Below are 25,206 nucleotides of genomic sequence, written 5' to 3' on the forward strand. Positions count from 1 at the left end.
AAGAGGAGTTGTGATTGGACAACGCAATAATGCTGACCAATCACGAGGCGTGTATTATCATGGTAATAAAAGGCGCGCTGTTTTCTGCACCGTTCCAGGTTCTGCACGGATCTGAAGAAGTGAGTGCAGACTGAAGGAATTTTGTTCCTGAGAAGTTGAAACGGCTCTACTTTCTAAATCTCTTCAATTGCACAGCGAAATGCTGTCGCTTTGCGAAATTATAAGAACTCGAAAATGAGCAAAGAAAGCGAAGACGCCGCCACGGCTGCCGTGGAGAATTGTTCAAAGACCTCACAGCCCACTTCCGGCAACAGAAGCAAAACAGTGATTGCTTTCGCGTCGATTTTGGTAGCAATTCTTGCTGTTGTTGTCGATCGCCTTGTGATTACACCAGTCCTGTTAAAGAAGACGAGGCATCGAGGCGAAATCGTCGAGTCAAGCGCCAGATATGACGTGGTAGATGAGGAAGTATTGAGCTTGTTTGTGACCTATGATGAAAATTTGGATGGGTTTCTCGACTTGTCAGAATTTGTAAAAGTTGCGAACAGAATTTTGCATCGAAAAGTAAGTAGTTTTGCTTTTATTTTTGTCGGAGACTGCAAGAAAATAAATTTGCAAGTAATTGCGCCAATTCCCAGTATGAACAATAAAATTAAAGAGCATTATTACACGATGACCCAGAATAGAGGGCTATTTAGCTTCATGAAGTTGGAAAGCCTGGTTAACTAGCTATATATAGCTAACCAACGTTTTGCCATTGATTTATTTTGTATTTTTGTTCTGTTAAATAGAGATATACCAAGTTTTTCCGTGTTCAGCTGTTTCCTGCAACACAATAGCTTTGTAGTGCAGCAACAACATATCAGATTACAGGATCTACCTGTTGAAAAATTCCATAATGCTTTATAATTAGCTCTGTTGTTCTCACTCAGTGGCAGATCTAGGAACCTGCTGCAAAATTCCATTACGCTTAATTAGCTCTGTTTGTTCATTCCCAGTGGCAGATCAAAGCAAACTGCCCCCTATTTTTGCTGAAAAATATAGGGTTTAAGGGGCTAAAACACTTGAGAAAGGGCTCACTTCCAATAAGTAGAATGCGCACCCCCTGGAAACGTACATAGACATTTTTATTACCATATATGGGTTATTTCACCACAAAGGGTAAAATAATTTACCTGATGATCAGAGGTCAGGTTTCACCCAGTCTGTTGCAAAGACATGCAACATATATTTGCGTTGGTTTTTCATACTTTCTTCCAAAGGTTTAGCCTTTGAAAGCCCCCTCCCCATTAGCCTGCACTGCAGAGAAACTAAACCCCAGCAGAGTCCATCTGCAAACCTGCGACCAAAAGCTTGTTCCGCCCGGGCATGTTACCCAGGTCTTCTATTATAGCCTCTGACTGGCTCCTGCATATGGCCATTCATGTACAAATTGCTACACAAACATAGGAGTCTGTGTAGGCCGGCCTGTGTGCATGTGTAGGTCTGTCACCTATACTTTACTGTATCTGGTATTCATCCAAAGCATAAATATGGTTTCATGAGAACCACTTATTTAACCAATTATCGCCACAATGGCCATATGCAGGAGCCAATCAGAAGCCATTATAGAAAACCCGGGGAACACACGGTGGGGGAACAAGCTTTTGGTGGCTGGTTCGCAGACGGACTATATCAGGATTTAGTTCGTCTGCAACGCATGAGGCTACCTTCCCATCTGAATTTCCAAACACACTCTGTGGGGTGCAAAAGGATAAATCTAGGAATATATACATGTATATAGGAAAGGGGTCCTTTTTGCTAAAAAAAATAAGACCTGAAGGTTAAAAAATCCCCCCTCCTATATGGGATTAAGAAAGGGCACACCTTCACTCTGCCCCTTTTCATAAAAAGTACAACCTATCTTCAATTTGGTTCCACCCTGCTAATCACCTCTTGATCCATCGATCTGCCATTGCTTAACACTACTTTAGACATAATGTTGTATTTTAATGCTAATGATGTTGTTTTTGTGTACCCAGGCTCCTGCAGTTCATGATCATCAGGTGGATACTAGTGGTGATACATTTGATAGTGGTGAAACAACAGACTTGCCTGAGACTGCTGCTGGAGAAGAGCTCACTGTTACTTGTAATTTGACTCCCTTGGTTCTCTCAACAATGACAAAATATTCAGATGAGTCACAGTTCACTGTGAGTATTACTTATAACCAAGAAATTGTAAATCTGGGAAAAACAGTTTATTATAAAAAAAATGTAATAAAATTACTATATATGATTGTTTAGGCTTGAGGTTGCTTGCCTAATATTAAAAATAACTGTACAGTAATTAGGATTTAATACTAGTGGTAACCACAGGTTAGAAAGTGCGGGCCTCGATGCAGTTAAGAGAAGGTACTGGGAGGGAAGTGTTTTTTGTTAGTTTGGAAAATTACTTCAAGTCGAAGTTTTTGGGAAGTTTTCCAAAAGTTGGCATAACTGTGGTAATTGAGATTTCTTTTATAAACTGCGGTTGTTTATTGGGAGTCTGTCCACCGAGAATAACAGTATCTCAATGTGTGCGAAATTATGATGATTTTTTTACGTGTTTGATATTACCAATCATATGTTGACAAGTTTGCCATGTTTCAATGGTTAATAAGCCAAAGTTTATCGATATTAAATTTTTCAGACAGTGTCGATAAATCACTGGACAAAAGAAAATTATTCAGAGTAAGGTCGAGTAACGCGTCACGCTTAAGTCACGAATGTTTTTTATCGTTTCCTATTGCCGCGAACCAATCAGAGTTGTTTTTTTGATTGGCAGTTTTGCGAAGTGTAGTCGAGCACGCGGTGTGAATTGAGATGTGATTTTCCTCCGTCGGCAAACTCGCTTTGTTGTCAGTGTTATAAGGAATTTCTCGAGAATAACCGTTGTTGGAATCATTCGCTTTGCCGTAGTTTATCTGTGATACAATCACAGCAGATCTTCTCAAAAGCAACACCTATAAAACAACGTCTGCAAAACGTAATGTCTGCAATCTTCTGACAGAAGCCTCATTTTTCGCATTCTTATCGCTCTTGGAGACAAGATTTTTCTCTTCCGGTGTTACGACAAACTGTCGTGATTGACACATTTTTTGCATTCCGATCGTTCTTAGTGGAAGAACAAAATTTTCAACTTCCGGTTTGCAGATAGCCTTTATAAACGTGGCGCGCACGCGTAATACGCAATCCGCTGGTCACTGTCAAGATTAGGGTTGCGGGCCTCTCTTGGGCCCGCAATGAAGGCCAAAATTGATTCATAGTGTTTTTTTTTTAAACAAAAAGAGAGTTAAGAGGATGAACTCTTTGAAAATCAGGTAAATATTGATAGAAAAATGTCTAGAAAAAGAGTTAAAGAACTTTTCTTCTTGTACATTCTGGTAAACTTTTGCTAACTAAGACAACTTCAAGTGAAGAAGCAATAATTAAAAATAATATGCTCTATAGTATGCAAGTTGCAAGCTGGAGATTTATGTTCTCTCTGTTAGGGCAATGAACACCAAATGCAGGGCCTGAAGTCGTGGGAAAGCTGTGTCATTTCCATGGCAACATACTCTGTAAAATCATTTGATGCATTTTTACCTTACCCAGTCCTTGAACCACCATTGGGTCAACCATGGTACATTGTAGAATCTATGATTGATAAAAATGGTATGTACATCATTACATACATATAGTTTTTCTGTGCAGTGAATATAATAGTGTGTTTTATATTGTACATTCATGTATGTGGTAAAGTCTGCACTCGTGCATGGCTGAAACCACTGGAACTTGTCCTGATCTCTGGAGCATGGAGTAATTAGGACCATTGCAACCCCTTCCCTCCTGAATAGGTTGTCATCCATCACTGATTTATCCCTTCCCCCTCCCCTTTAGCCATGCCCTAGCCATTACAGGTATTCATTGACAGTATACTTCAGTCTGGAGAGTTGTGTCTTGCCCAAGAAGTGCACCCAGAACTCAAACCAAGATCAATTATCTTGATTCCAACATGCTGACCAGGGTATTAGCTAGGCCACCATGCATAGCTGGGTATAGCTGAGTAGCAATTGTTGGCAGGTGATCCCTCACTCAGTTTATCTGCATAAAACAGGGACATGTAAGTGGGTAAACCCTTTATCTCCACATTTATCTTCCCATTTAATTCTTTTGGAGAGGGACAGGGAGGTAGGAACCCAGGAGAAGGGGTGTGGTCAATAGAGAGAGTGGAAAGTGGGATTATCAGAAATTGGGGAAAATTTTTTAAAACATTGTATGAATAACAATTTGCAAAAGAAAAAGTACAGAATAGCGGGAACTGCTAAGAAAGGGGGTGGGGTGGGAGTAAACAGTATGGGAAGTGGGAAGTTCTGAACCCCAAATCTCAACTCCGTCATTCTCAAAAAAGCCTTATTCATTATCAAGAGGCCCATGTGAGGTACTGTATGTATGTTCCATTAACTAAAGGTCCTGTGTTACCTGATGCCACATGTCATCTGCTTATTTTATTGTTAATAAAACACCACAGGTCCAGGTTTGACCAGTAACCGTTACTACCCTACCCCTGTCAAAGGCAGACTGGCCATTCTCTATAATCTCCTGGCCATGTTTCATCCACGGCCATTTCTTCTGACAAGATTTGGTCCACAAGGAACAGTTGCTTGTGTTCGGGCAGAGAACCAGGATTATTTGGACATTGTTTTTAGGTTTGCAATTTTTTGTCTTCAATGTATTGCTTCAGCATTACATACATCTATTTTATTCCACACTAGGAGTCTGAATATCAGCTTTGAGTTTATCAGTTTTTTGTTTCCCAGTGAGGTAGGTACAGAATAGACTGAGCAAGTCTGGTTACCTGGGTAATAAAAGATTTAAATTATTGCAAAAAAAAAAAACCTTACCTGTTCCAATTCTTATTGGCTGATTTTGAATTGGCCCTCACAGAAACTCATGTAACAATGCACAGGGGACCCAAACGCTGTATTATTAGTTATTCATAATTTTAAAATAAAAATGTTCCTATTTACCTGCGTTCCTGTGTTTTTTTTTTACCGGTTTGGGGGCGATTTGAATCAGAGCGAAGGCGGTTTACGTTGCGAGTTCTAAACGGTAATTGATCTGTTGCAATGTCAATACAACACGCCTCGAGTTTCAACTGTTATTAACTCAAGTTACTAAAACCATTAACTATTAACTCTCCTCGCGGGGAGTTTCGTGTTTCAATTTAATGGTCTCTCTTCTCTCTCGCGAGTGGAGTTAATAGTTAATAATAACAGTTAAAGTAAAACTTGAGACATATTGAGGCGCGTCGTATTGACATTGCGACAGATCGATTACCGTTTAGAACTCGCAACGTAAACTGCCTTCGCTCTGATTCAAATCGCCCCCAAACCGGTAAAAAAAAAAAACACAGGAACGCAGGTAAATAAGAACATTTTTATTTTAAGATTATGAATAACTAATACAGCGTTTGGGTCCCCTGTGAACAATGCAAAGATCTAGATACAGCTCATTTACATGCATTCTGTAAGATAATAGATTAGAACAGCTTCCCTCTAAGTTGAAAAAGTTATTGTTGTTGCCCCCGCAGGGTTCCAGCCCAGAGGCCGGAACCCGAGGAGGCACCTTAGAAGTCCCCGCGTAGATAGGTTAAATATGTGCATTCAGTGAATGGTACCGGAAAAAATCTCGATTTTGGTCAAAGCGGCTCGCAAAGGATTGCCCAAATGCTCGCAAAGGATTGCCCTAATGCTTGCAAAGGATTGCCGGAATGCTCACAAATGAGCAACGGAAGTCAGTGCCGCAAAGGATAAAAATAGCCGCCGCACTGTGATCAAAGAAAACATCTGTTGCTTGAAGACATAACTGAAACGTGTACGTGAAATTGAAATGATATCGAAAATGACATAGAAAGCACGACAGGCGTATCATTCAGGGACTAAGAGTTTCTTATCTTAGTCAGCAACTGAACGTCGTGAAAAACAAGCGGAAATCGTTTACATCATATGATGAGTAATAAACAAAAGCGGGTGCTTTGTCATGCTTTGTCAGGTAATACATTTCGCTAACAAACTGTCAGTTTATTTGATCCAAAGAGTGGGTTGAATAAGGATCAAAAATTGTTTTGTTACTCGTGGAGTTGTTAGGCTTTTTGGCCTGGAAATTATTGTAAGTTCATTTTGAATTTTATAAGCCCGGGAATAAGCTTGCGTGTTGTCACCACGAATAATGTGTTGTGTTATTTCCGCTAGGTAATAAAATCGACTTGAAGTCCTGACAGAACAGTGTCACACAATAAGAAATTCCGCAGCAAACAATGTCGTGACGTACATGGCACAGTAAAAGAGAAGCCTGTAGTCCATCGGCATATTTAAAGGCGACAAAAGACTCCACTAAACTTAGAATATTGCTGTAAAAGAAATTATAAAAAGGCGGGGGCAGCTTAGCGAGAGCTATTACTAGTTTATTTAGTCTCAGTGACTTGGGGAGGTTAGATGGTTTACCAGTGCTAGCACTTTCTAACTTAATTGGTTTCTGTAACATAAGCATGACTTAAGCTATCAATCAAAGGTTTATTATAATATAAATTAGCAATAATACCAAGAGTGATTTTTTGCTCATCCAGGATCCATGCAGAATTTCAATTAAATGAACCTCCTTTGTTGCCATTTTGGTTCAGCCCTGGACAGTTCTTGGGGAATATTGTGATCAGAAAAGATGGCAGTCAGGTGAAGTCTTTCCAGCTGGCTGTACCAAACAACAGAAGCCTAAATGTAGGTGAGTATATTCAGTTGTTTTCTAATTTCTATGATCGTCAAAAAATATTAGGAATTGTTATCTTAAGATGACTGATTTCCAGTAAAGAGGAAGTGAAGTGATACATGTTCAATGAATAAGTTCATTTTCTATAAAACTTACAGTTTTTATAACACATGATTCTATTGTGTTTCAGATATGGAGTGGTTGGTTGAAACTGCAGAAACAAATGACCAAGGTAGTATGATTAATTTGTTGGTGCTATAAGGTGTAAATATGTGGGAGACGCAGTGGCCTAATGGTTAGTGCACCAGACTCCACATCGAGCGGTCCAGGTTTGAGGCCTAACCTGGGTCATTGTGTTGAGTTCTTGGGCAATTACACTTTACTCTCATAGTGTCCTCTCTCCACCCAGGTGTATAAGTGGGTACCGGCAACATAATGCTTGGGGGGTACCCTGCGATGGACTAGCATATTCCAGAATCCGGGATTAGCTGTGGCAAGTATGAGGCCTTCCAAAGGGTAAAAGCTGAACAAGCAACCTGACCCTGAATACTGGCAACACAGAAACATTTTACCAGGGACAAGCGGCATCATTACAGCACTAAAATGCTACAGCAACACAATAATTCAATAACATTTATTTAACCTCGGTTTGATGGGGCTGATTAGGCCCCTAGCAAAAGTATGCTAATGTGCCGAGAAAAAAATGGCAATAAAAAGAAAACACAAAAAATTAAGAAACTGTTTACGATTATATATATATATATATATACTAGTGGTAACCACAGGTTAGAAAGTGCGGGCCTTGACGCACTTAGAACTGAAAGGTACTGGTACGAGAGTGCGTAATGTTAGATGGCAGAGTCGATAAATAAATGATAAAATGGACAAAAGACAATGGTATTCCGAGTAACGCGTCACGCAAGGAATGCGTGTTTTTATCATTTCCTATTGCAGCGAACCAATCTATGTTGTTGATTACACAGTTTTGTGAAGTGTAATCGAGCACTCGTTGTGAACTGAGATGTGTTTTTTCTCAGTCGGTAAACTCGCTATGTTGAGCTTGCCTTTTGTTAACGTGGCGCGATTAATGAAAAATCACTGGACAAAATTAAAGACAATTATTCCGAGCAACGCGTCACGCTTTAATAATTGCCGCGAACCGGCCGCGAACCAGTCAGAGTTGTTGTTTGATTGACAGTTGATTGTGAAGTGTAGTCGAGCACGTGGTGTAAATTGAGATGTGATTTTCCTCGGTTGATAAACTCGCTATGTTGTCAGTGTTATAACGAATTCCTCGAGAATAACCGTTGCTGGAATCATTCGCTTTGCCGTTGTTTTATCTGTGATATAATCACAGCAAATTTTCTCAAAAGCAGCACCTATAAAACAACGTCTACAAATTGTAATGTTTGCAATCTTCCATGTGACAGAAGCGTAGATCTTATGTGACAAACTGTTGAGAGATTGACTCATTTTTCGCATTCTTATCGTTCTTGGAGAAGAGATTTTTCTCTTCCGGTGTTACGACAAACTATCGTGATTGACACATTTTTCGCGTTCCGATCGTTCTTAGTGGAAGAACAAAATTTTCAACTTCCGGTTTCTGTTCGCCTATTATTAACGTGGCGCGCACGCGTAAAACGCAATCCGCTGGTCACTGTCAAGATTAGGGTTGCGGGCCTCTCTTGGGCCCGCAAAAATACACTATCCGACTTGCGATGTATTGAAGGTCAGCTGAATAGGGGGGAAAACGACAGCGACATTTACAGCAGTTGACTAGGCGACATGGGTTCTCAGAAACATGTGACATTGTGACATGGCTACCCCCCTTGGAAGGCCTCAAGTATGGGCCACTTGGCTCAAGGCTTCCCTTTTTTTAAAGGGCGTAATGATCTTCATTTATAGTTTGCTTTAAATGTGTCAGTGATTATGCCTAGATGCAGTAGTGCAAATTATGATTAACTTTAGTTGGTTATTATTTTTAGAAACCAGTGAAGAAAACGAGGAAGGACCTGGGAACATGGAAGTAGACATAGGTTAGTACATGCACATATGATGGAAATTCAAGTTTTGAAATTGTCATTTACTAGCTAAGATCACTGTCGGGATTTGAAGGTTTTTAGTGACACAGCTGGACTAAACTCCAAAGCTTCATTTTAAATCTTATTAATCGGGCGGGGGCCTGGGCCCGATTCATAATCTACACGGAATTTTTTTTTTTTTTTTGTCGGTAAATCGTTACAGACGCACGCGGCCCAGCCGACTCTTTGGTCACGGTCACGCAAATTTTGATGTTTCGGTTAGCGATCGCTCGTATTATGAACACTCTGCTCTCTGTTCCGTGTGGAGTGTATGTTTGTGTCATTCGTGCGTTTGATTCAGCGGGCACTGAATGTTTACAATGCGAAGCCGAGAAGTGTTTTGACATGTCTAAGCCAATTAAAAATGAAACGATTACCCACAGGCCCAGGTGACTCCTTGGTCACGCAAGTTTTGATGTTTATTGGCGATCCCCGGCTCGCCTGTAGTTTTAAATAATCATACATCTATATTAAAAATATTTACGAATTCTCTGCGCTCTGTTTTTTGTGAAATATTTATTTTTTTAATTCAAGCGTATGGCTCGGAGCAAGCACTGAATATTCACGTTGCGATTTGACATGTCCAAACTATTTCTAAATGAAAAATGAATTATTTTCCGTGTGTTATGCAAGTGTTTTGAGTTTATTTTTGGAATCGAAAGGAAATTGCAAACCCAGCAAAAATTTGTCAGTACACAGAACAAGGGGAAATTACCTGCTGAATCACGTAGTCAGGTTTCTCTATTTGCGTGCTTTTAATGACGCGACTTCGCAAATGCCACTGAAAGCTGTGTTTTTCTAGCAAAATAGCAGTTAAACTTCAAGAACTTGATTTTTAAGCTTCTTTTATTTTAACTGAAATCAATTTATGCCATTCAAGTGGTTTGAGTGTATTTTATGTAAGATTCGGAACAAAATAAATATTTGCAAGCCCAGACAGGAATTTGTTTATGCATGTGGATCAAAAAAGAGATGACGTAATCAGGGAAATTTTGGTTCAATACTCCAAACTTCTTGACTGGTGCAAAACTCGGACTTGAGTCGTCGGACGACGCTAAACGGTGAAATACAACGGGATGGCCTCAGTCTACTTTTTATTTTGGCGTGAAATGGACTCCCTTTTATTGTCATTCAACTGGTTTGGGTTTATTTTATTCAACAGTTGGAACAAAAAAAATATTTGCATGCCTAAGCATGAAATTATCCGGCTAGGCAATAGATGATGCGATAAAGGAAATTCAGGTCACGCACACTCCGTGACTCACGCAAACACGACTTGTGTGTTTCTCCAGTGACTGCTTTTATAAAGATTTTTTTTACTGTGCTGCGCCGTGCCTTTCTAGCCAATTTTAAAAAAGAATTGAACAGAAGTGGTTAAACATTAACCGCCCGATTGTAAACTGCTTGAAGTTTCTTGTTTTGTTTTTAATTTTGGGTTTAAATCTAGACGAGGCAAGTGCCTCGTCTCGCCACTTGCTAGCTACGGTCCTGAATCAATGAAAGGCTTTTTAGGACATTCACAATTGTATTTAATTTTTATTTTGTGTAGGATTTCTACCGCAAATGGAGCTCCACAGTGCAATGCCATCAGTTGTGCATGATAATCAACAACGTGATGAAAACATCAAATGGGACCAGGAGATTTCATTTGAGGAAGCATACAAAGCCCTTGAAGGGAAATTCTACTCTTTCAAAAAGGTACAGCTGGCAAGCAATATGGTCACAGAAAAGTACTTTCTTCACAGTATTTGCCTGATCATTTCAGAAACAATTTTCTGACATTTGAACATGGTACTTTTCGCCAGTTACCGTATTTCCTCGAATAAGCGCCGCATTTGGGACAAAAAAGTTAATAAGCGCTGCCCCCGAGTCCCGATGCGGTGCTTATTCAAGGAATTCCGTTCAACTAACTGAGAACAGCACTCACGGTCGCCCCAAGTTACGTTGCCCTAAGTTACGTTGCCCCAGTCAAAGGTCATGTCGCCCCAAAACTGAAGTTACATCGCCCCAAACACCAATGGTCAGCATACACTAGGGGACTAGTCGCAGGGACTTGTTTCGGGGACCAGTCCCCTAGTGTGTACTCGTATTTTGCATCGAAATTCTAGTCGCAGGGACCCCATTTTTCTCTGCGACTAGTCCCACGAATTAAGCTGGTTTGATTTCTGGGACTAGTTGCAGGGACCAATAGTCCAACAAATTGGTGAATTTTCTAGTGTGTACACACTAAGTAAGGGATAAGTCCCTGCGACTACCTGGCTACTTGTGGTTAAAGATAGTTTGTTTAAAATTGTCTTGATTTCCAGTTCCTTTGTTACAATTTGGCCAATCAACTCGTGTGTTCCCAGGCCAGAGCCACCTGTTTCTTGTGCAAAGGCCCCACTGGCTAAGAGTGACACGGGGCTCTGGGACGAGAATGTGTTTTGAAGTTAACAAAACTATTCACAGTGGGCCAAAAAAGGTAAAAAGTTATAAGATTCAATTAATAAAAGGCCACCAATATAATTTCGAGTTAAAGAAATTACATACATACTAGAAAAGGCAGTGCCGAGCCCTCTCCCCATGAAAAAGGTCACGCAGTTGTGTGACATAGGAGGAGCCCGCGGTCGCAAGCATTAAGCGGTATTATCGTTTTCGACGCCGGAAAGAAACCCAAGTTGCTTCGAAACATTGTATCAGTGAAACTGCAAACACACTAAAGAGTAACGATGGCCTTTGTCGAAGAGAACTGGCAGAAGAAGCGATCAACCATCAGAGAAAGAACCTCGTTTATTTTCAACACGGAGATACTGAGCGATGTGAAGTTTGTTGTTTCCGTGTCGACTTCCCGGCGACTTGTGAAAGTGAAAGTAAGAAGGTGATTCCAGCTCACAAGTTTGTGCTTGCCATCAGCAGTCCCGTGTTCTTTGCCATGTTCTATGGTCAAATGGCCGAGACTACAGACTCTATTGAACTGCCTGACTGTGAGTACGAGAGTCTATTGGAGTTGTTTCGTTATTTGTACAGCGACGAGGTAAAGTTGAGCGGAAGTAATGTGATGCAAGTGTTGTACTTGGCGAACAAGTATATGGTGCCTTCTCTCGCAAAGAAATGTAACGAATATCTTCGCCACAATTTGAAAGCATCAAATGTGTTTTGCATTCTGCCTCATGCTCAGAAATTTGATGATAAAGATTTGGAAGGTCGATGCTGGGAAGTGATTGAGAAGCAGACTGAAGAAGCTGTGACGTCAGATGAATTTGTTACAGTTGAGCGATCGCTAGTCGAGACAGTCGTGAAAAGAGAAAGGTTGAACGTGAAGGAAGTGGAACTGTTCAAAGCTGTTGATCGCTGGGCCACAAAAGAAAGTGAACGTCAAGGGATAACTGCTGAAGGTGATGCGAAGAGACGAATTCTTGGAGAGGAGATCGTGAAAGCGATAAGGTTTCCATTGATGTCACTAAAGGAGTTTGCGTCAGCTGTAATCGATTCTCGCATTCTTACTTTGGACGAGGTTGGTGACATGGTGAAACACTTCAGTGATATTTCAACATCATCACTGCCATTTATACCAGCCCCTAGAATGGTGTATCCAACAATTATCCATCGATGTGAAAGATTTGGAACCCTAAAACCGTCAGCTTTAGGTTATCATTACACCCGTTCCTTGCCTGACTGCATTGATTTTACTGTCAACAAGCCTATCACTTTATATGGAGTTCAGCATTTTGGTTCTGAAGGTGGCACGTACACGGTTGCCACAGAGCTTAAAGACACCACAGATAACTCTTCTCTGGTAAAACAATCAGGTTCGTACGCTTCAGAAAAGGACGAGACTTTTGGCTATTACGGATTTGATGTAAGGTTTGATCGTCCAGTTTGTTTAGAAACAAATAAGGAGTACAAGTTAGTGTCGCTAATCAAGGGTCCTAATTCATGTTATGGAGACGATGGACAAACATCTGTTGAGTGTCAAGGAGTACGATTCACCTTCCGTACTTCGAGTGGTAGCAATAATAGAACAATTGACACAAGAGGCCAGTTTCCTGCTTTTTTGTTTCTTTAAACCCTCCTCTACAGATCTGTAATCGAACGTTACCCAGCCTGTTAGTTGTTCTACGTTGAATTACTACTTCGTACATCATCTCCGTTTGCTCAATCTTGTTTCTAGAGCCTGCGTTTCCCTTGACCAGTGGTCAGGAAACTCAACAGGCTCTGACGAATCCAAAACCGGAACTAGGAAATCTTGGTTCTGGTGCGATTGTGCCAGATATTGTGAATGAGATGAACAAGTTTTCAACAGCCAATCAGATTCGGCCGTAAAACGAGAGCAACCAAAACTATGGTTACAATTGTTACATTGAAAGTGTACTGAATACTACCAACAAGAGACGATTGAAATAGGAACTAGTATAGCATAAAGAAAAACACTCAGGTGATCGTGTATTTCAATTGAGGTTTAGTGTAGAAAAGTGAATAAAGGAAGTCAAGTTATTTAACATGCTTTTCACCACTGCTCTACCAACTAAACTATCAATCTGCAAGGAACAAGCTAACAGTAATTAATGAATAATAATAAATAATAAAACTTGAAATATACTTAGCTATACGGCTAGTTTACAGATGTTCCACGAGTTAAAACCTAAAATCTAAATAAATTAAAATATAATTTATTAAAAGACTAGCTACTAAAGTAAGTTCTACTTAGGCTTTTAACCCTTAATCCGTTACATTTTCTAAAAAAAAAAGTTTTAAACCGTTAAGTTGTTTTTTTGGTGGTACGATGCTTAATTTCTCTAAACATTGCTTGAAAGCACTTTTATCACACCGTAGTAAGATGTTGGAGAAGATTCCATGTAAAAATGAACAATATTTGACTTTGGCACATGCGTAAGAACCAAAATTTGGCTACATTTTAGTTTGCGGACCCGTAGCGTCTTTTTTCTTGCTCCTTTTCCTTTCGTTTTTCTCTGGCTTCTTATTCTCGCTACCTTCTACTCGGTACATCCTTTCCACTAAAGGGCACAGTTTTGGTCTTAATCAATTGTACACACTGGAAATGAGACCTTGATCAAGTACATGTGTATTGGCTTGTTTTACCACCAATTTCGCACCCAAAACAGATTATGTTTTTTTTCGATTAGCTCTGTCAGAATGCAGTCAATGTTCAAAATAGACAGTCCTGTAGAAAGACCTATCCAAACTGTAATACTTTTGAACCACGAGAACCCGCTGACGTACAAACTGTTGACGTCACAAGTGGGTGAATGCCCACTCCTCCAAATCCCTGAAAAATCCGGTTTTGCATAATAGGGGTAAATAATAATTTACAAGACATAATTGCATATTTGAACTGTGGACAAACAATGAAGATGAAAGCAAACTTGCCCCGTTCCCCCCAGCGGCCAGGGTTCTCCCCCAATTTTATTGTAGAAGGAGAATGAAACGGAGTAGCCGTCAGAGTACTCTAATAAGGCGCTTTAGCGCCTTACACGCGCCGCTGGCGCGTGGGGGGGGAGGGTATGGGAGGGGGGATGCCCCCCTCCCATTGGGGGGGTACGGGGGGCCTCCCCCGGGAAATTTTCAAGATTTAAAGCTCGGAGAGTGCATTTTGGCGCATTTTGGGAGATGATTGTGCCATGATGATAGAACTTTTATTAATCCACCTTCTCCTACAAATACATACAAAGAAGGAATTTCAGAAATGAAATACAGTAAACTCAACATCAAAGATCATTTTTTTGTAACACTGCAAAAAGAGTTTGACAATCGTGTTTTAAAACGAGTCGTCTTCAATGTCAAATTCAAAGTCTGAATTAACCTGCGATCAGGCGTTTTTTCCCTTGCAAAGATGAGAGAGGGAAAAAGAACGCCTGATACATTTATTTAACCGGCCGCCAACCGCCCCCAAATTTAAATAAACTAAGGTGTCGTAGAACTGTCAAACCACTCTTTGTAGATGGCGGCAAATTCGGGACTCGGATTTCCACGAGGCGTGAAAAACGTCTGCAGAATAATTAGCCTGTATTAAAACTTCGCCGTGCTAAAATAAAAATGCTTTCAGTAGCAGGGAGAAATGACGCTCGCGAATATATATTTATCAGCGATAGACGCCGTCCCTTACAACTCACAAAAAAGGAATTTACAGATGAGCTGTTTCACGGCGCGGATAGCATCGTGTAGCTTTTAAGTAAACACTGTAAACATTTCAACACCTCTGGAATATTGTTTGGTGAATTGGTTTTCCCGAAACTCATTCGATAAACTGCCAAAACACCGTCACGAAAACAAATTACGCATTGTCGAACACTCTATCTGTTCTGCATTCAGAGAATTACACTTGAAATTTGTCAGGGCTTCAGCTAACGTAGAAGAAAAATCGTCCTCGAAATTAACACGCCTCGTCTAAGCCATTAGCACCAGCTTTTGACCGGAAGTCTCGTTGAAATACTACAGCCAATCAGTCCACACCGCTTCATTTAGTATTGTTTCTCGACCAATCAGAAGAAAAACCAGAATCCGGTTTTTTTACATACGATTCGACAAGTAAATGTATCATGCCCTCCTTCCCCGGAGTGGTAAGTAGGGAGGGAGGGCATGATCTCAGGTTAAGTCTGAATCTGCATCAGACGTCTCATCAAGCATGCCCATTTCAGCAAGTGCCTTGTGTACGCTGTTTGCTGATGTCTGGGTGGTTGTTGGAGTGACTAGCTGGGGCTCTTCTGCCACCAAATTTTCTTCCAAATTTTCTTCCACCATATCGTCTACAGTTTCTGTAATTAAATAAAATAAACATCAGGTCTTCAATGGCTTTTTTGCTATTTCTGTTTAATCGTATTTATCTGGGTCTATGTTTGAACATATCCTGTAATACTTACGGGGTGCCTCAGTCTGAATGGCAACAGTTGCCGATTCAGTGATCCTTACATCTGTGCATGCGTCCACCGATCTTTGGGAGGCTCAGTGGAGGTAGGTTTCTCTTGTGGGTGTTCCTCCATACTTGTGCTGCCTCTGCTAGGATTACTTCGGACTTTGGCTCCGGTCCATTGATTGAGACGTGAAGACATGTGGACAGCATGTCATTCTTAAGGCGGTTTCTGAGCCTTGTCTTCACCCTTTTGACGGCACTGGCTCCTCTTTCTACAACAGCGTTTGACATTGGCTGTGTAAGGCAGATTTTTGCAGCATCCACCAAAAAGTTATAGCTTTCTTTAAGCAATGCTTGCTCTTTCACGATTTTACGGAGAATCCATTCGGTGGGCGATAATTTCGACTCCTTCCCGCCTTGCAGCACATTCTGGGGTGGCTTCCAGGATAGCATTAGATATTTGAAATTTTGCCACTGGGTGGTCATCTGATCTTCACTGAACTGGAATTGACCAGCAATAATCTTCACACTGGCCACACCGTATTCCATAAACTCAGGATCAGTGGCAGCTGGCAGGGTGGTTGGATTGAAGATGCCGAATGCTTCTAGTACTGGAGCAGCCTGATTGAAGCGTCTGTCCAGGTTCTGTTCCAGTGCTAATGTGTAGCTTTGGCAAAGGTTGGCCAATACTTCTTCCTGTGACGAGGGAAGAGTTAGCTCCAAATCTTTGTACTGGCCCATCAAAGCTTCTTTAAGGACGTTAATTGGCTTGCAGCTGGATCGCACTTCACTAATTTTCCTCTTTGTTGATTCCAGTGATGGCTTTATGGCAGAATAGTGGATCTTGTTTTGCTGGAAAACTTTACTCAAGATGTTAAGATGGGGAAGAACTTCGTTGAGGATGAGAAGGGTACCCACAAACTTGACGTTGTTTATCCTTTTTAGCAACCCATCAGCTGTAGCATCATGCTCCTTGAATTTTCTCAGCGTTTGCATCGGTGCCACCAAATTTGTACATACACTTGACACACTTTGCCCTGTTGACAGCCATCGTGTCCTGCAGGCCTTCTGGACTTTAACAGCCAATGACTTCTTCTGTGTAGCATCAGCTGGCACTTGGATTCTCCTGAGACTTTCGCAGACCTTGATGTAAGCAGAGCATCTCTTGGGGTATTCGAGCCACTTCCAGAGCTGCCTGAGTGTTGTTTCCACTATGGTGATAAACTTGACCTGGTCATTTGCATCTCCACAGGCCAGAGCCAATCTATGGTTTATACAGTGTGTTCTTACAAGAAGAGGGCACACTGCTTGTAGCCTGGCACCAACGCCATTCTGGGCTCCTGTCATTACACTGGCACCATCTGAACCAAATCCACAGGCGTTTTCAAGTTGCAAGCCACTTTCTTTCAGCTCCTCAACAATTAAACGGGTGATTGTTTCGGCATCAGCAGAATCAGATGTTGCAAGGCAGTCTTTGACTTCCAAAAAGTCAAAGTGGGGCTCGCCTGTCTCTTCGACATAACCAATGTAAATGAGGAGTTGTTCGATCACAGCACAATCTGTTACTTCGTCAACAAGGATACTGAACCATTTTGCTTCTTTGATTCGAGCTAGTGTTGACTTCTTCAGTAATTGCCCAAGCAGCAATCTCTGCTCTCTTTGACTTCGCTCACTTGTGTTTTTCCAGTGACTCATTTCTTGAAGGCCTAGCTGTTCTTCTAGCTTTAACAAGGACTTCAGCTTCACATTGGCAATCTCTTCATGTGCCAGCCAGTAAGCACTCAGCATAGCGTTGAATGTAACCTTGTCTGCTTTTTCTTGGACTGCTTTGTGTTGCTGTGCAAGGGGGCTCTTTCTTCGCTCTAGTTCAAGAAGATAGGTTCCAAGGTGCCCAGTTGACTGTGCATGGCCCAGATCTTTCTTGCTTCCGGGATGTCCATTAGCCTTAGAGTTGAAGAGAGCTGATTTCTTGTAACGAATGGAGGGCTCGCAGTTAAACTTGGAATCCTTGTTGTATCTGTTCTTCGTGTTATGTATGCGACAAAGAAGGCAGTACATCCCCTCCCCTTCAATGAAAACAAGCCACCACATTCCTGTTTCCTTTGAAAACGCGAGGGTTTCTTCAAATAGCCATCTGTGCTGGAATTTGTCACCTTTTCCTTTTTGCTTTTGTTGCTCTTGTTTGGAAACCTCTGTACACGAGCCTGAACAGGTGTAGTAACTGTGCAGGGTTTTTCTGCTAAAAGCCTCAGGAAAGTACTCTTCCAGTAGCTTCATGGCTTCCTTTTGTTGCAGTTTAGGGGGAGTGGAAGTTCGGCATGAAAGGTTGTCACTTTTCCTCCAGTTGACTCAACATTTGTAGTTGCTGTTTCGTCGACATTGCCAGACGATTTAGAAGGCGAGGGTTCTTGGAGGCTGTTGACACTTGTACTTTCATGAGCGGATGTACTGGCAATTGTACTGGAATCTCCTTTATCAACTGCTGGGAAATTGATAATGCAAACTAAAGGATTGTCTTCAAAATACTCAGATAAAGATTTTTCCTGACCAAAATCCACGGAAAAATTATCTCAGAATCTACAGAACAATTATCTCAGAAAAGAAAGAAATTTTCTGGGATTTTGTGCGGGTTTACATTCGTTCGTTGGTTTTTTTGTGCAAATTTTCGTTTTGATCGATGAATCGATCGTTTATCTGTTAATTATAAATCTGAATGTAGACTGTTTTTTTGACAGCGTGTGCATTCAGTCACACTTTTCAGTCACGTTTTCTGCGTTAACATCACAGTATTTAGTTCTGACGTTCTCAAACTTAGGACCCTTTTAAAACGGTTCTACAGTCCCATGAAGATCAGATCTAACCGAACAACTTTAAATAAAAAAAATTGAGACGCAAAAGCAAAAGTTACAATTTTTGTAAGTTTTGAATCTAAAATATCCCGTGTCGGGCCGCTCGCGGCGACGTGTTCAAAGTACAAAATCTAATTATGTGTACTTTCGATTCGGTTATAAATAGAAATTTAATTTACATATCGGGAAAATCAACTTACCTTGTTCTGTGCCTTCTTTGGGCCTTGTATTCCAGGCGTTGAAGAGGGACTGTTGTTTTGTTCGCTTCATTTCGGTTCTCGAGCTCTGATGGCTGTATGTTGCAATAACGATTCTGTTCTGATGAAGAAATTCTTCCGTGCTGCCGTCACGGGTCGGTGCTCACGTCAAAATTGTCGCGACAACAAGCGGCAAGAAGTTGCATCAAATTTCAATTATTGTCGATTTTCATTTAAAATCGCTTGCGTATTTGCCCTACTTGGAAGCCTGTTCGATGGCTTAATTTAAATGCTTTTGGTTTCAGTTTTATTTCGGTATGAAAATGGTAATCCGTCTGCATTTTTTTATTATCGCACTGGAAGTAAAAAGGTGACACAGTGAAATTCGCCAACTTCCAAAAATATTTATTTTTTATTTGGGTCTGAGTAGCCGGCGCGCCAAGAACGACTAGCCGGCGATTTTCGCCGGTCGCCGGGGCTTACGGAGATCAGCCCCCAAAACAAGGAGTTTCCCTAATGGTCGCGTGTCGCGGGTCGCGGGTTTCAAGTCGCGTGTCGCGGGTTTTAAATAAGTCGCGGGTTTTGAAAAAGTCGCGGGTTTTGAAAAAAGTCGCGTGTTTTTAAAAAGTTGTGAGTTTTCAATAGAATGCATTAATTTCTCAGTAGAATTCATTCAAACAAATTTAAACCGGTTGCAAAGACGCCGGTTTCAAAATGATCGCGTTTTCTTAGGAACTACGTTACGAAGTAACGTTGCGAGTTAGACAATCAAATTTCGAACTTCGGAACAAACTTCCCAAACTTTGCCGACTGAACTTCTGAACTTCCCAAGTTTGCAAGTTGAGGAGGAACGAGACACGTTACAAAGTGGTGGCAGAAATATTTCAGCGATTCTAGCTGCTCGAGTTTCAAAATAGTTGTTTGAACAAGCACGGCGTCGGCATCAACGTTCTTACCCACAGTAAGTATAAGGATTACATATACCGACCGTTGCATCACGTCCTGAAAAAAACATGTTCAAATTGGGTATCAAACATTGCATGATTTGCAATCAAGCTTTTAAGTTTGAAAACAACGTTGCGCGCGAGCGATCATGAATTTGAACCAAAGTATTCATGATTGAACGCGTACGGTTGATAAATATATTTTACTAGAATTCTGTGGCAAAAACTCTTTAAAATATTTTTAACTGGCGCAGATTTTAAAAACCCTTCTGTAGTTATGTTGACAGAAGTGGTTTTGCTTCGCTAAACCATCGGAAGAAAACACTTACCATAAAAATAGAATTGAGCCGTAAACGTGTCGCGACTTTTAATTCAAATTTGTCTGACTCTTTCGCATTTGTATAAAATTAATTTTACGTGAAGATCGGTAAAGCCGTCCAATTTCATTCGGTTTACAAACGCAGAAGACTTGACATTGAAGTTAAAGCCTCACAAAAATTTTAAAGATGTATTTGCTGTATATAAAAAGTTAAATTTGACCAAATTTCAGCCGACGTAAAATTTATTTATCGGCAGATCGCTCATGCGAAACGACGTCAGGCTCTTCAACTTTAACCAAATATTTTGTAACTCTAGCCACTGGAATCGCTGGAACATTACCGCTGCTGCCATGTTTTCTTCACCTGAATTTCCGACATGACCATGACTTTCGAGCAATGTCTTGTTCCTCCTCAACTTGCAAACTTGGAAAGTTTAGCCGGACCAAAGTTGAGCAGTTTGTTCCGAAATTCGTAATTTAATTGTTTAACCCGCAAAGTAATTATCTACTTTGTAACGTAGTTCCCAAGAAAACGAGTTTAAATTTGTTTGAATGAATTTTACTGAGAAATAAATGGTTTCTATCGAAAACTCGCAACTTTTTAAAAACACGCGACTTTTTTCAAAACCCGCGACTTTTTCAAAACCCGCGACTTATTTAAAACCCGCGACACGCGACTTGAAACCCGCGACCCGCGACCATTAGGGAAACTCCAAAACAAGGCTAGACTTCAACAGGATTGGAACAGATAAAAATAAGGAAGTTTGAATGTAGCTCATAATACCAATCATTTCAAAATCACTTTGTTCTAAGTTAGTTTAAAACGGTTTGTTTGATTGTCTTGATTTGAATTTCTTTTGTTAAAATTTGAGCAATCAAATCATGTTACCCTGGAGCTACTTGCATATTTGCATATCCCCTGGAGTGCAACTCGTGCGCTTTTTTTTGTAGGGGGTTTTCACTGTCACGCCGCGGAAAATAAATCCAAAACTATCGAGTCAAAAAATCTAGAATATTACAGCTTGTAGAAAACTACTATCATATAAACTACTTCTCAGGTCTGTACGGTATTCCGTACTCGAGTTATCCGTCACAAAATGTTCCACGCAAATTTAGAGAGCACAGTATGGAAACGCCATGTTGGAGCCCAACTGCTTGGGCTCCAACATGGCGGCTGGAAATCAATGAAAACATCTGACTTTCACTTCTGCTACAAAAAGTGTTCAGATGACCCTAATGAACAAGTTAACATTCACATAAACACTTCTTGCAAAACCTCAACTGTTCAGATTGTTAAGCGCCGCCCGCGAATAAGCGCCGCATTTGAGCCAAAAAAGGTAATAAGCGCCGCAGTCCCGATGCGGCGCCTATTCGATGAATTCCGTTTACCTAAAAACAGCACTACAAGTCCTACAAAGCAACTCTAATACATACTTTGACATTTCTTTCCAGCAAAGGGATGTTTTGCAGTTCAAAGTGATTGTTTTACCGCTCGCCCATTTGGTTTTACAGGCACTTATAACGGGCTTTTCTTTTGATTTCTGATTGGTTCATTTTGTTTTTAAAATTTCCTGTGATTGGCCAGATGTTAATCAACGTGTGATAGCTTGTATGGTATATACAGGTGTCGCTCTTCCCGTGCTTTCTTCTCGAGACTCGAGAGAGACGCATTTGACGTAGCTCTGCATTGATCCATGTAGCATCTCCGATTGGTTGCTGCTTGGTTTTTAATTTTCGCGCGCAAGTAACTGCCAATCAGGGACACTGACCGGGGATAGTTCTCTGTACAGCTACGTCATCAGTATGGAATTTTTGCGACGAACCTCGAACGTTTCTCAAGTGGGGAAAAATTAAGCGTTCGAAAAGTAGCGTCCTTACAGTTGATCTAACAACCAGTTGAGGGCTTTACAACGTAAGCTTATAAGTTTATTATAAAATCTACGTTACAGGTACCTTACTTAACCTTCGAAGATGCTATTACACGGGCAAAAGCTGAAAATAAACTGGTTCATCACATTCTGTTGTGGGGAGCTTTAGACGATCAGTCTTGCTGAGGTATAGTTATTTCTTAATTATCTTACGTCTTACACAAACGTCTTACACAAATGTTACATCTTGCGTCTTACACAAATGGAAATTCAAAGGCGTTCCTTTTCTCGTTTCAGAACTTTAGTCTGAAATAACATTGCACCGGCCTTACGATACAAACCTAAGACAGTTTACCGAAAAACAATTCGTGACTCAATGCTCAATTTACTTTCAGCTGAGGATGACTGTGTTGAAATCAATAAAATTATTGACTTCCTAAAATCTTTAGCTTAAAGTAGCTTTAATTTCTTTTCTTAATGTAGATAAGTTATTACCTTTTTGTAAATTTATTTATTTATTTATTTTCTCTTTTTCATGTTCTTCTTCACCTCCCGCCTCAAAAATATTGTAAATAATTCGATTGCCTAAATAAAGTTTTGTTCTTGTTGTTGTTGTTACAAGCCGTTGCTTTTATTTTAAGGCTCCCTTTCGGCTAAGTAAACACGCTCTTTATGTGTTTACAAAGTCAGTGGAGGAAAATATGGACCGAGTTGTTGTTTGCTACTGTCAACTCTCAAGTTTAATAAGACAGATTGAGAAATAAAAGAACGCAATTCAAAAAGAATTAGAAAACGTTTAAGTTTTCGCTCTCGTTGACTGCGAACTCTCATGTGATCTTACTAAAATTAACTCTGCTCAAATTTCGACGTAAGCGTTTTTGCGGCGGGCAGATGAGTTCTACATCCCATAATAATGATGACAGATTACATTTTGAAGGAAATTCTCTTCAAAATTTTTTTTTCATTTAATTTAGCCATAGCACAAAACATAAGCGTTCCTTTTTGTTTGCATTCATAGGTTCAGGGCGGACTCTCCGAGATGGTCCCTTGGAGAGTTCGCCCATAGTCCAGCTGTTAACGGAGAAATTCATCAGCAGTTGGACACTTGTAGCAGAGCTAAAGGTTTGTAATCAGTCGTTGTTTCGAGTAGATGAAGGATACCGGTAATTATTCCAGTTAGCTTTTCTACTGTGGGAGACGCGATGGCCTTATAGTTAGCCGCCCGGGGTTCGAGTGCCGCCCGGGATCGGAAACGCCAACCCGGCCGGGAGCAATGGGAGGCGGCTGTAATCAAGAGCATATTGTTAGGGCAACTTGAATAAATACTCCTAGTCGCTTCATGTTACGGAAATCGGGATAAGCTCCGGCAGTGACAGCTGCCACTTTTCCCTTGCCCATGTTATGTATACCGCAAGGCGAGATTGCAAACTGCCAGCAAGTGTAACAAGTTTGCTTACTCTTTTTGCGGGGCAACAAGTATAAAGCTTTGATATCCTTGCAAGGAGTCTTTAGCCAAACAACTCTATTTTGTATTCACAGGATCTAGCTGCTAACGGTACAAATGTTGAGGTGACTGAAGCAGCTAAAGCACACCTGGATAGTTATAGGTATATGCGTTATTTTATATTCTGATTTCCAATGCACATTACTTCAATGAGTACTCTATGCGACTGCAAACGTCAGTCTTTTAACTTTTTAACTAGTTGGAAGCAACTTTTCCAGTACAGAAAGGAGAGAAAAGAACGGCGTTCCAGGGGAAGGGAGAGTGTTCTTTTGTTTTTGCTTTATTTTGCTCGCCGACCGTTCTTACCTTTTCTCATTGAGAGCCTGTTGACAACCTAAGTATTTTTCATGTCGCGAACTTAAGTAGCCTTAATTTCAGACGTCTTCGTCTGGTCGCTTACTCCCGAGAGCTCTCTCCTCCGCAGAGGCTCATTCCCCCCAGGCTCCGCGCGCTTACTTTTCACCTCTCCCCATTTCCAATCCCAGCCCGTACGAAAAATAAGAGGCCTCTGCGGAGGAGAGAGAACTCAGATTATCCCCGTACATTTTCCATGACTTGACAACATGCTATAGTGAAAACACCTGAAACATGCCAGTTAACGGAGAATTTTAGCGAATGTGGATGGGATTTTCTTTAAATAGAACTTTTGTCTTGAAGGTTTCCTGTAGAATCAATGGTGTCTCTTCCAAACGGGACAGTTTTGTCAAGAATGAATGCAAATGATTTAATGGAGGGTTCATCAAATGAAGGAGTGAGGTAAGTGAAATGTTAGGGTGATCAAGATCCAGTTTCTTGTTACATATTCAGTACACGGTCTAGGAGGTGAGTAATGAGAATTATGAAAATCATCTGTTGGAGATACTATTTCGAGCTTCAGTCGCATGGTAGCCACGGGATAAAAAGAAAAAATAAAACAAGGAAAAAACTCGAGGTCATGGAAAAGTAAGGGAATTTAGTATCAAGACAAGAAAAATTCTAAATTTCTTGTCAAAGTCGGGGAATTTTTTTTTGTTTTTTTTTTGGAAAAAATGACGGTAAATATGTTCAGGGTTTGTGTTCCAATCCGAGTCAAATAATTTTTTGTAAACGGTCCGAAACATGCCAAATCTGAGAACTATAGATACCTGGCAAAATAAATTCCTTACCATCGAGTTTAGATGTGTTGACAGGCCTGAAGTCGTTTTTCGAATCCATTGCAACTATCTGACTTGAATGTTTCTGTTTTTCAGTCTTCCTTTAGGATTTTATGACGAATTGAGTTTTACGTACTACGAGTTCCTGGAAGAAGGCGTCACCAAGGCCAAGCAACTTAATTAGTACTAAGAATGAATAGACATTACAAATGCATTGTAGAAAACTAGTGACTTTATTACAAGTATGAACGGAATAACGTATATTACGTATATTACTACATTTTTTTAGTATATTTTAATATAGGTAATTTAATATATTTCAATGGCGGCAAGAAGTTGCCGTCAAAGGGACAAGAATACAATTTTAAGACAAGCTAGATGGATAACTTTATTGGAACATAGTAGTTTTGCTCAGGTATAATTGTAAAATAGGTGTTATCCCAATGTAGAAAGCACTTTTTGAAGTGTGAAGCATTTTTTAGGGGGGTTGGGTGGGGTACTGGCTATTTAGGTATTTTGAGTTAAATTTTTGCCGTTTTCGGTGATTCGTATAAATACTAGGTTTGTCAATTGGAGGGATTCTGTTGATCAAAAACTAGGAAATTGTTCAGGGTTTATATTTAGCACACAAATTTTGCTAGGGTTATAATTTGCTGACTCAAGAAAGTATATAATGATGAGGCATATGCATGTCGCAACA

At 40.5% G+C, this 25,206-nt stretch overlaps 1 protein-coding gene and 1 pseudogene across 1 annotated transcript; both read left to right on the forward strand.

The window, feature by feature from the left end:
• Positions 1 to 90: 90 nt before the first annotated feature.
• Positions 91 to 25,107, forward strand: LOC144635187 (selenoprotein N-like). The gene is made up of 13 exons (XM_078494266.1): positions 91 to 564; positions 2,022 to 2,192; positions 3,512 to 3,674; positions 4,531 to 4,708; positions 6,628 to 6,779; positions 6,955 to 6,996; positions 8,750 to 8,800; positions 10,395 to 10,543; positions 21,951 to 22,056; positions 22,888 to 22,991; positions 23,409 to 23,476; positions 24,031 to 24,129; positions 24,603 to 25,107. Exons 1-13 carry the CDS (start codon positions 235 to 237, stop codon positions 24,688 to 24,690), a joined length of 1,701 nt encoding a protein of 566 aa, XP_078350392.1. The 5' UTR covers positions 91 to 234; the 3' UTR covers positions 24,691 to 25,107.
• On the forward strand, positions 11,319 to 13,532 carry LOC144635199 (BTB/POZ domain-containing protein 6-like; annotated as a pseudogene).
• Positions 25,108 to 25,206: the final 99 nt, after the last annotated feature.

Source organism: Oculina patagonica, chromosome 13 (assembly GCF_052425735.1).
Source record: "Oculina patagonica isolate OP01 chromosome 13, crgOcupat, whole genome shotgun sequence".
NCBI classification, from domain to species: Eukaryota; Metazoa; Cnidaria; class Anthozoa; order Scleractinia; family Oculinidae; genus Oculina; species Oculina patagonica.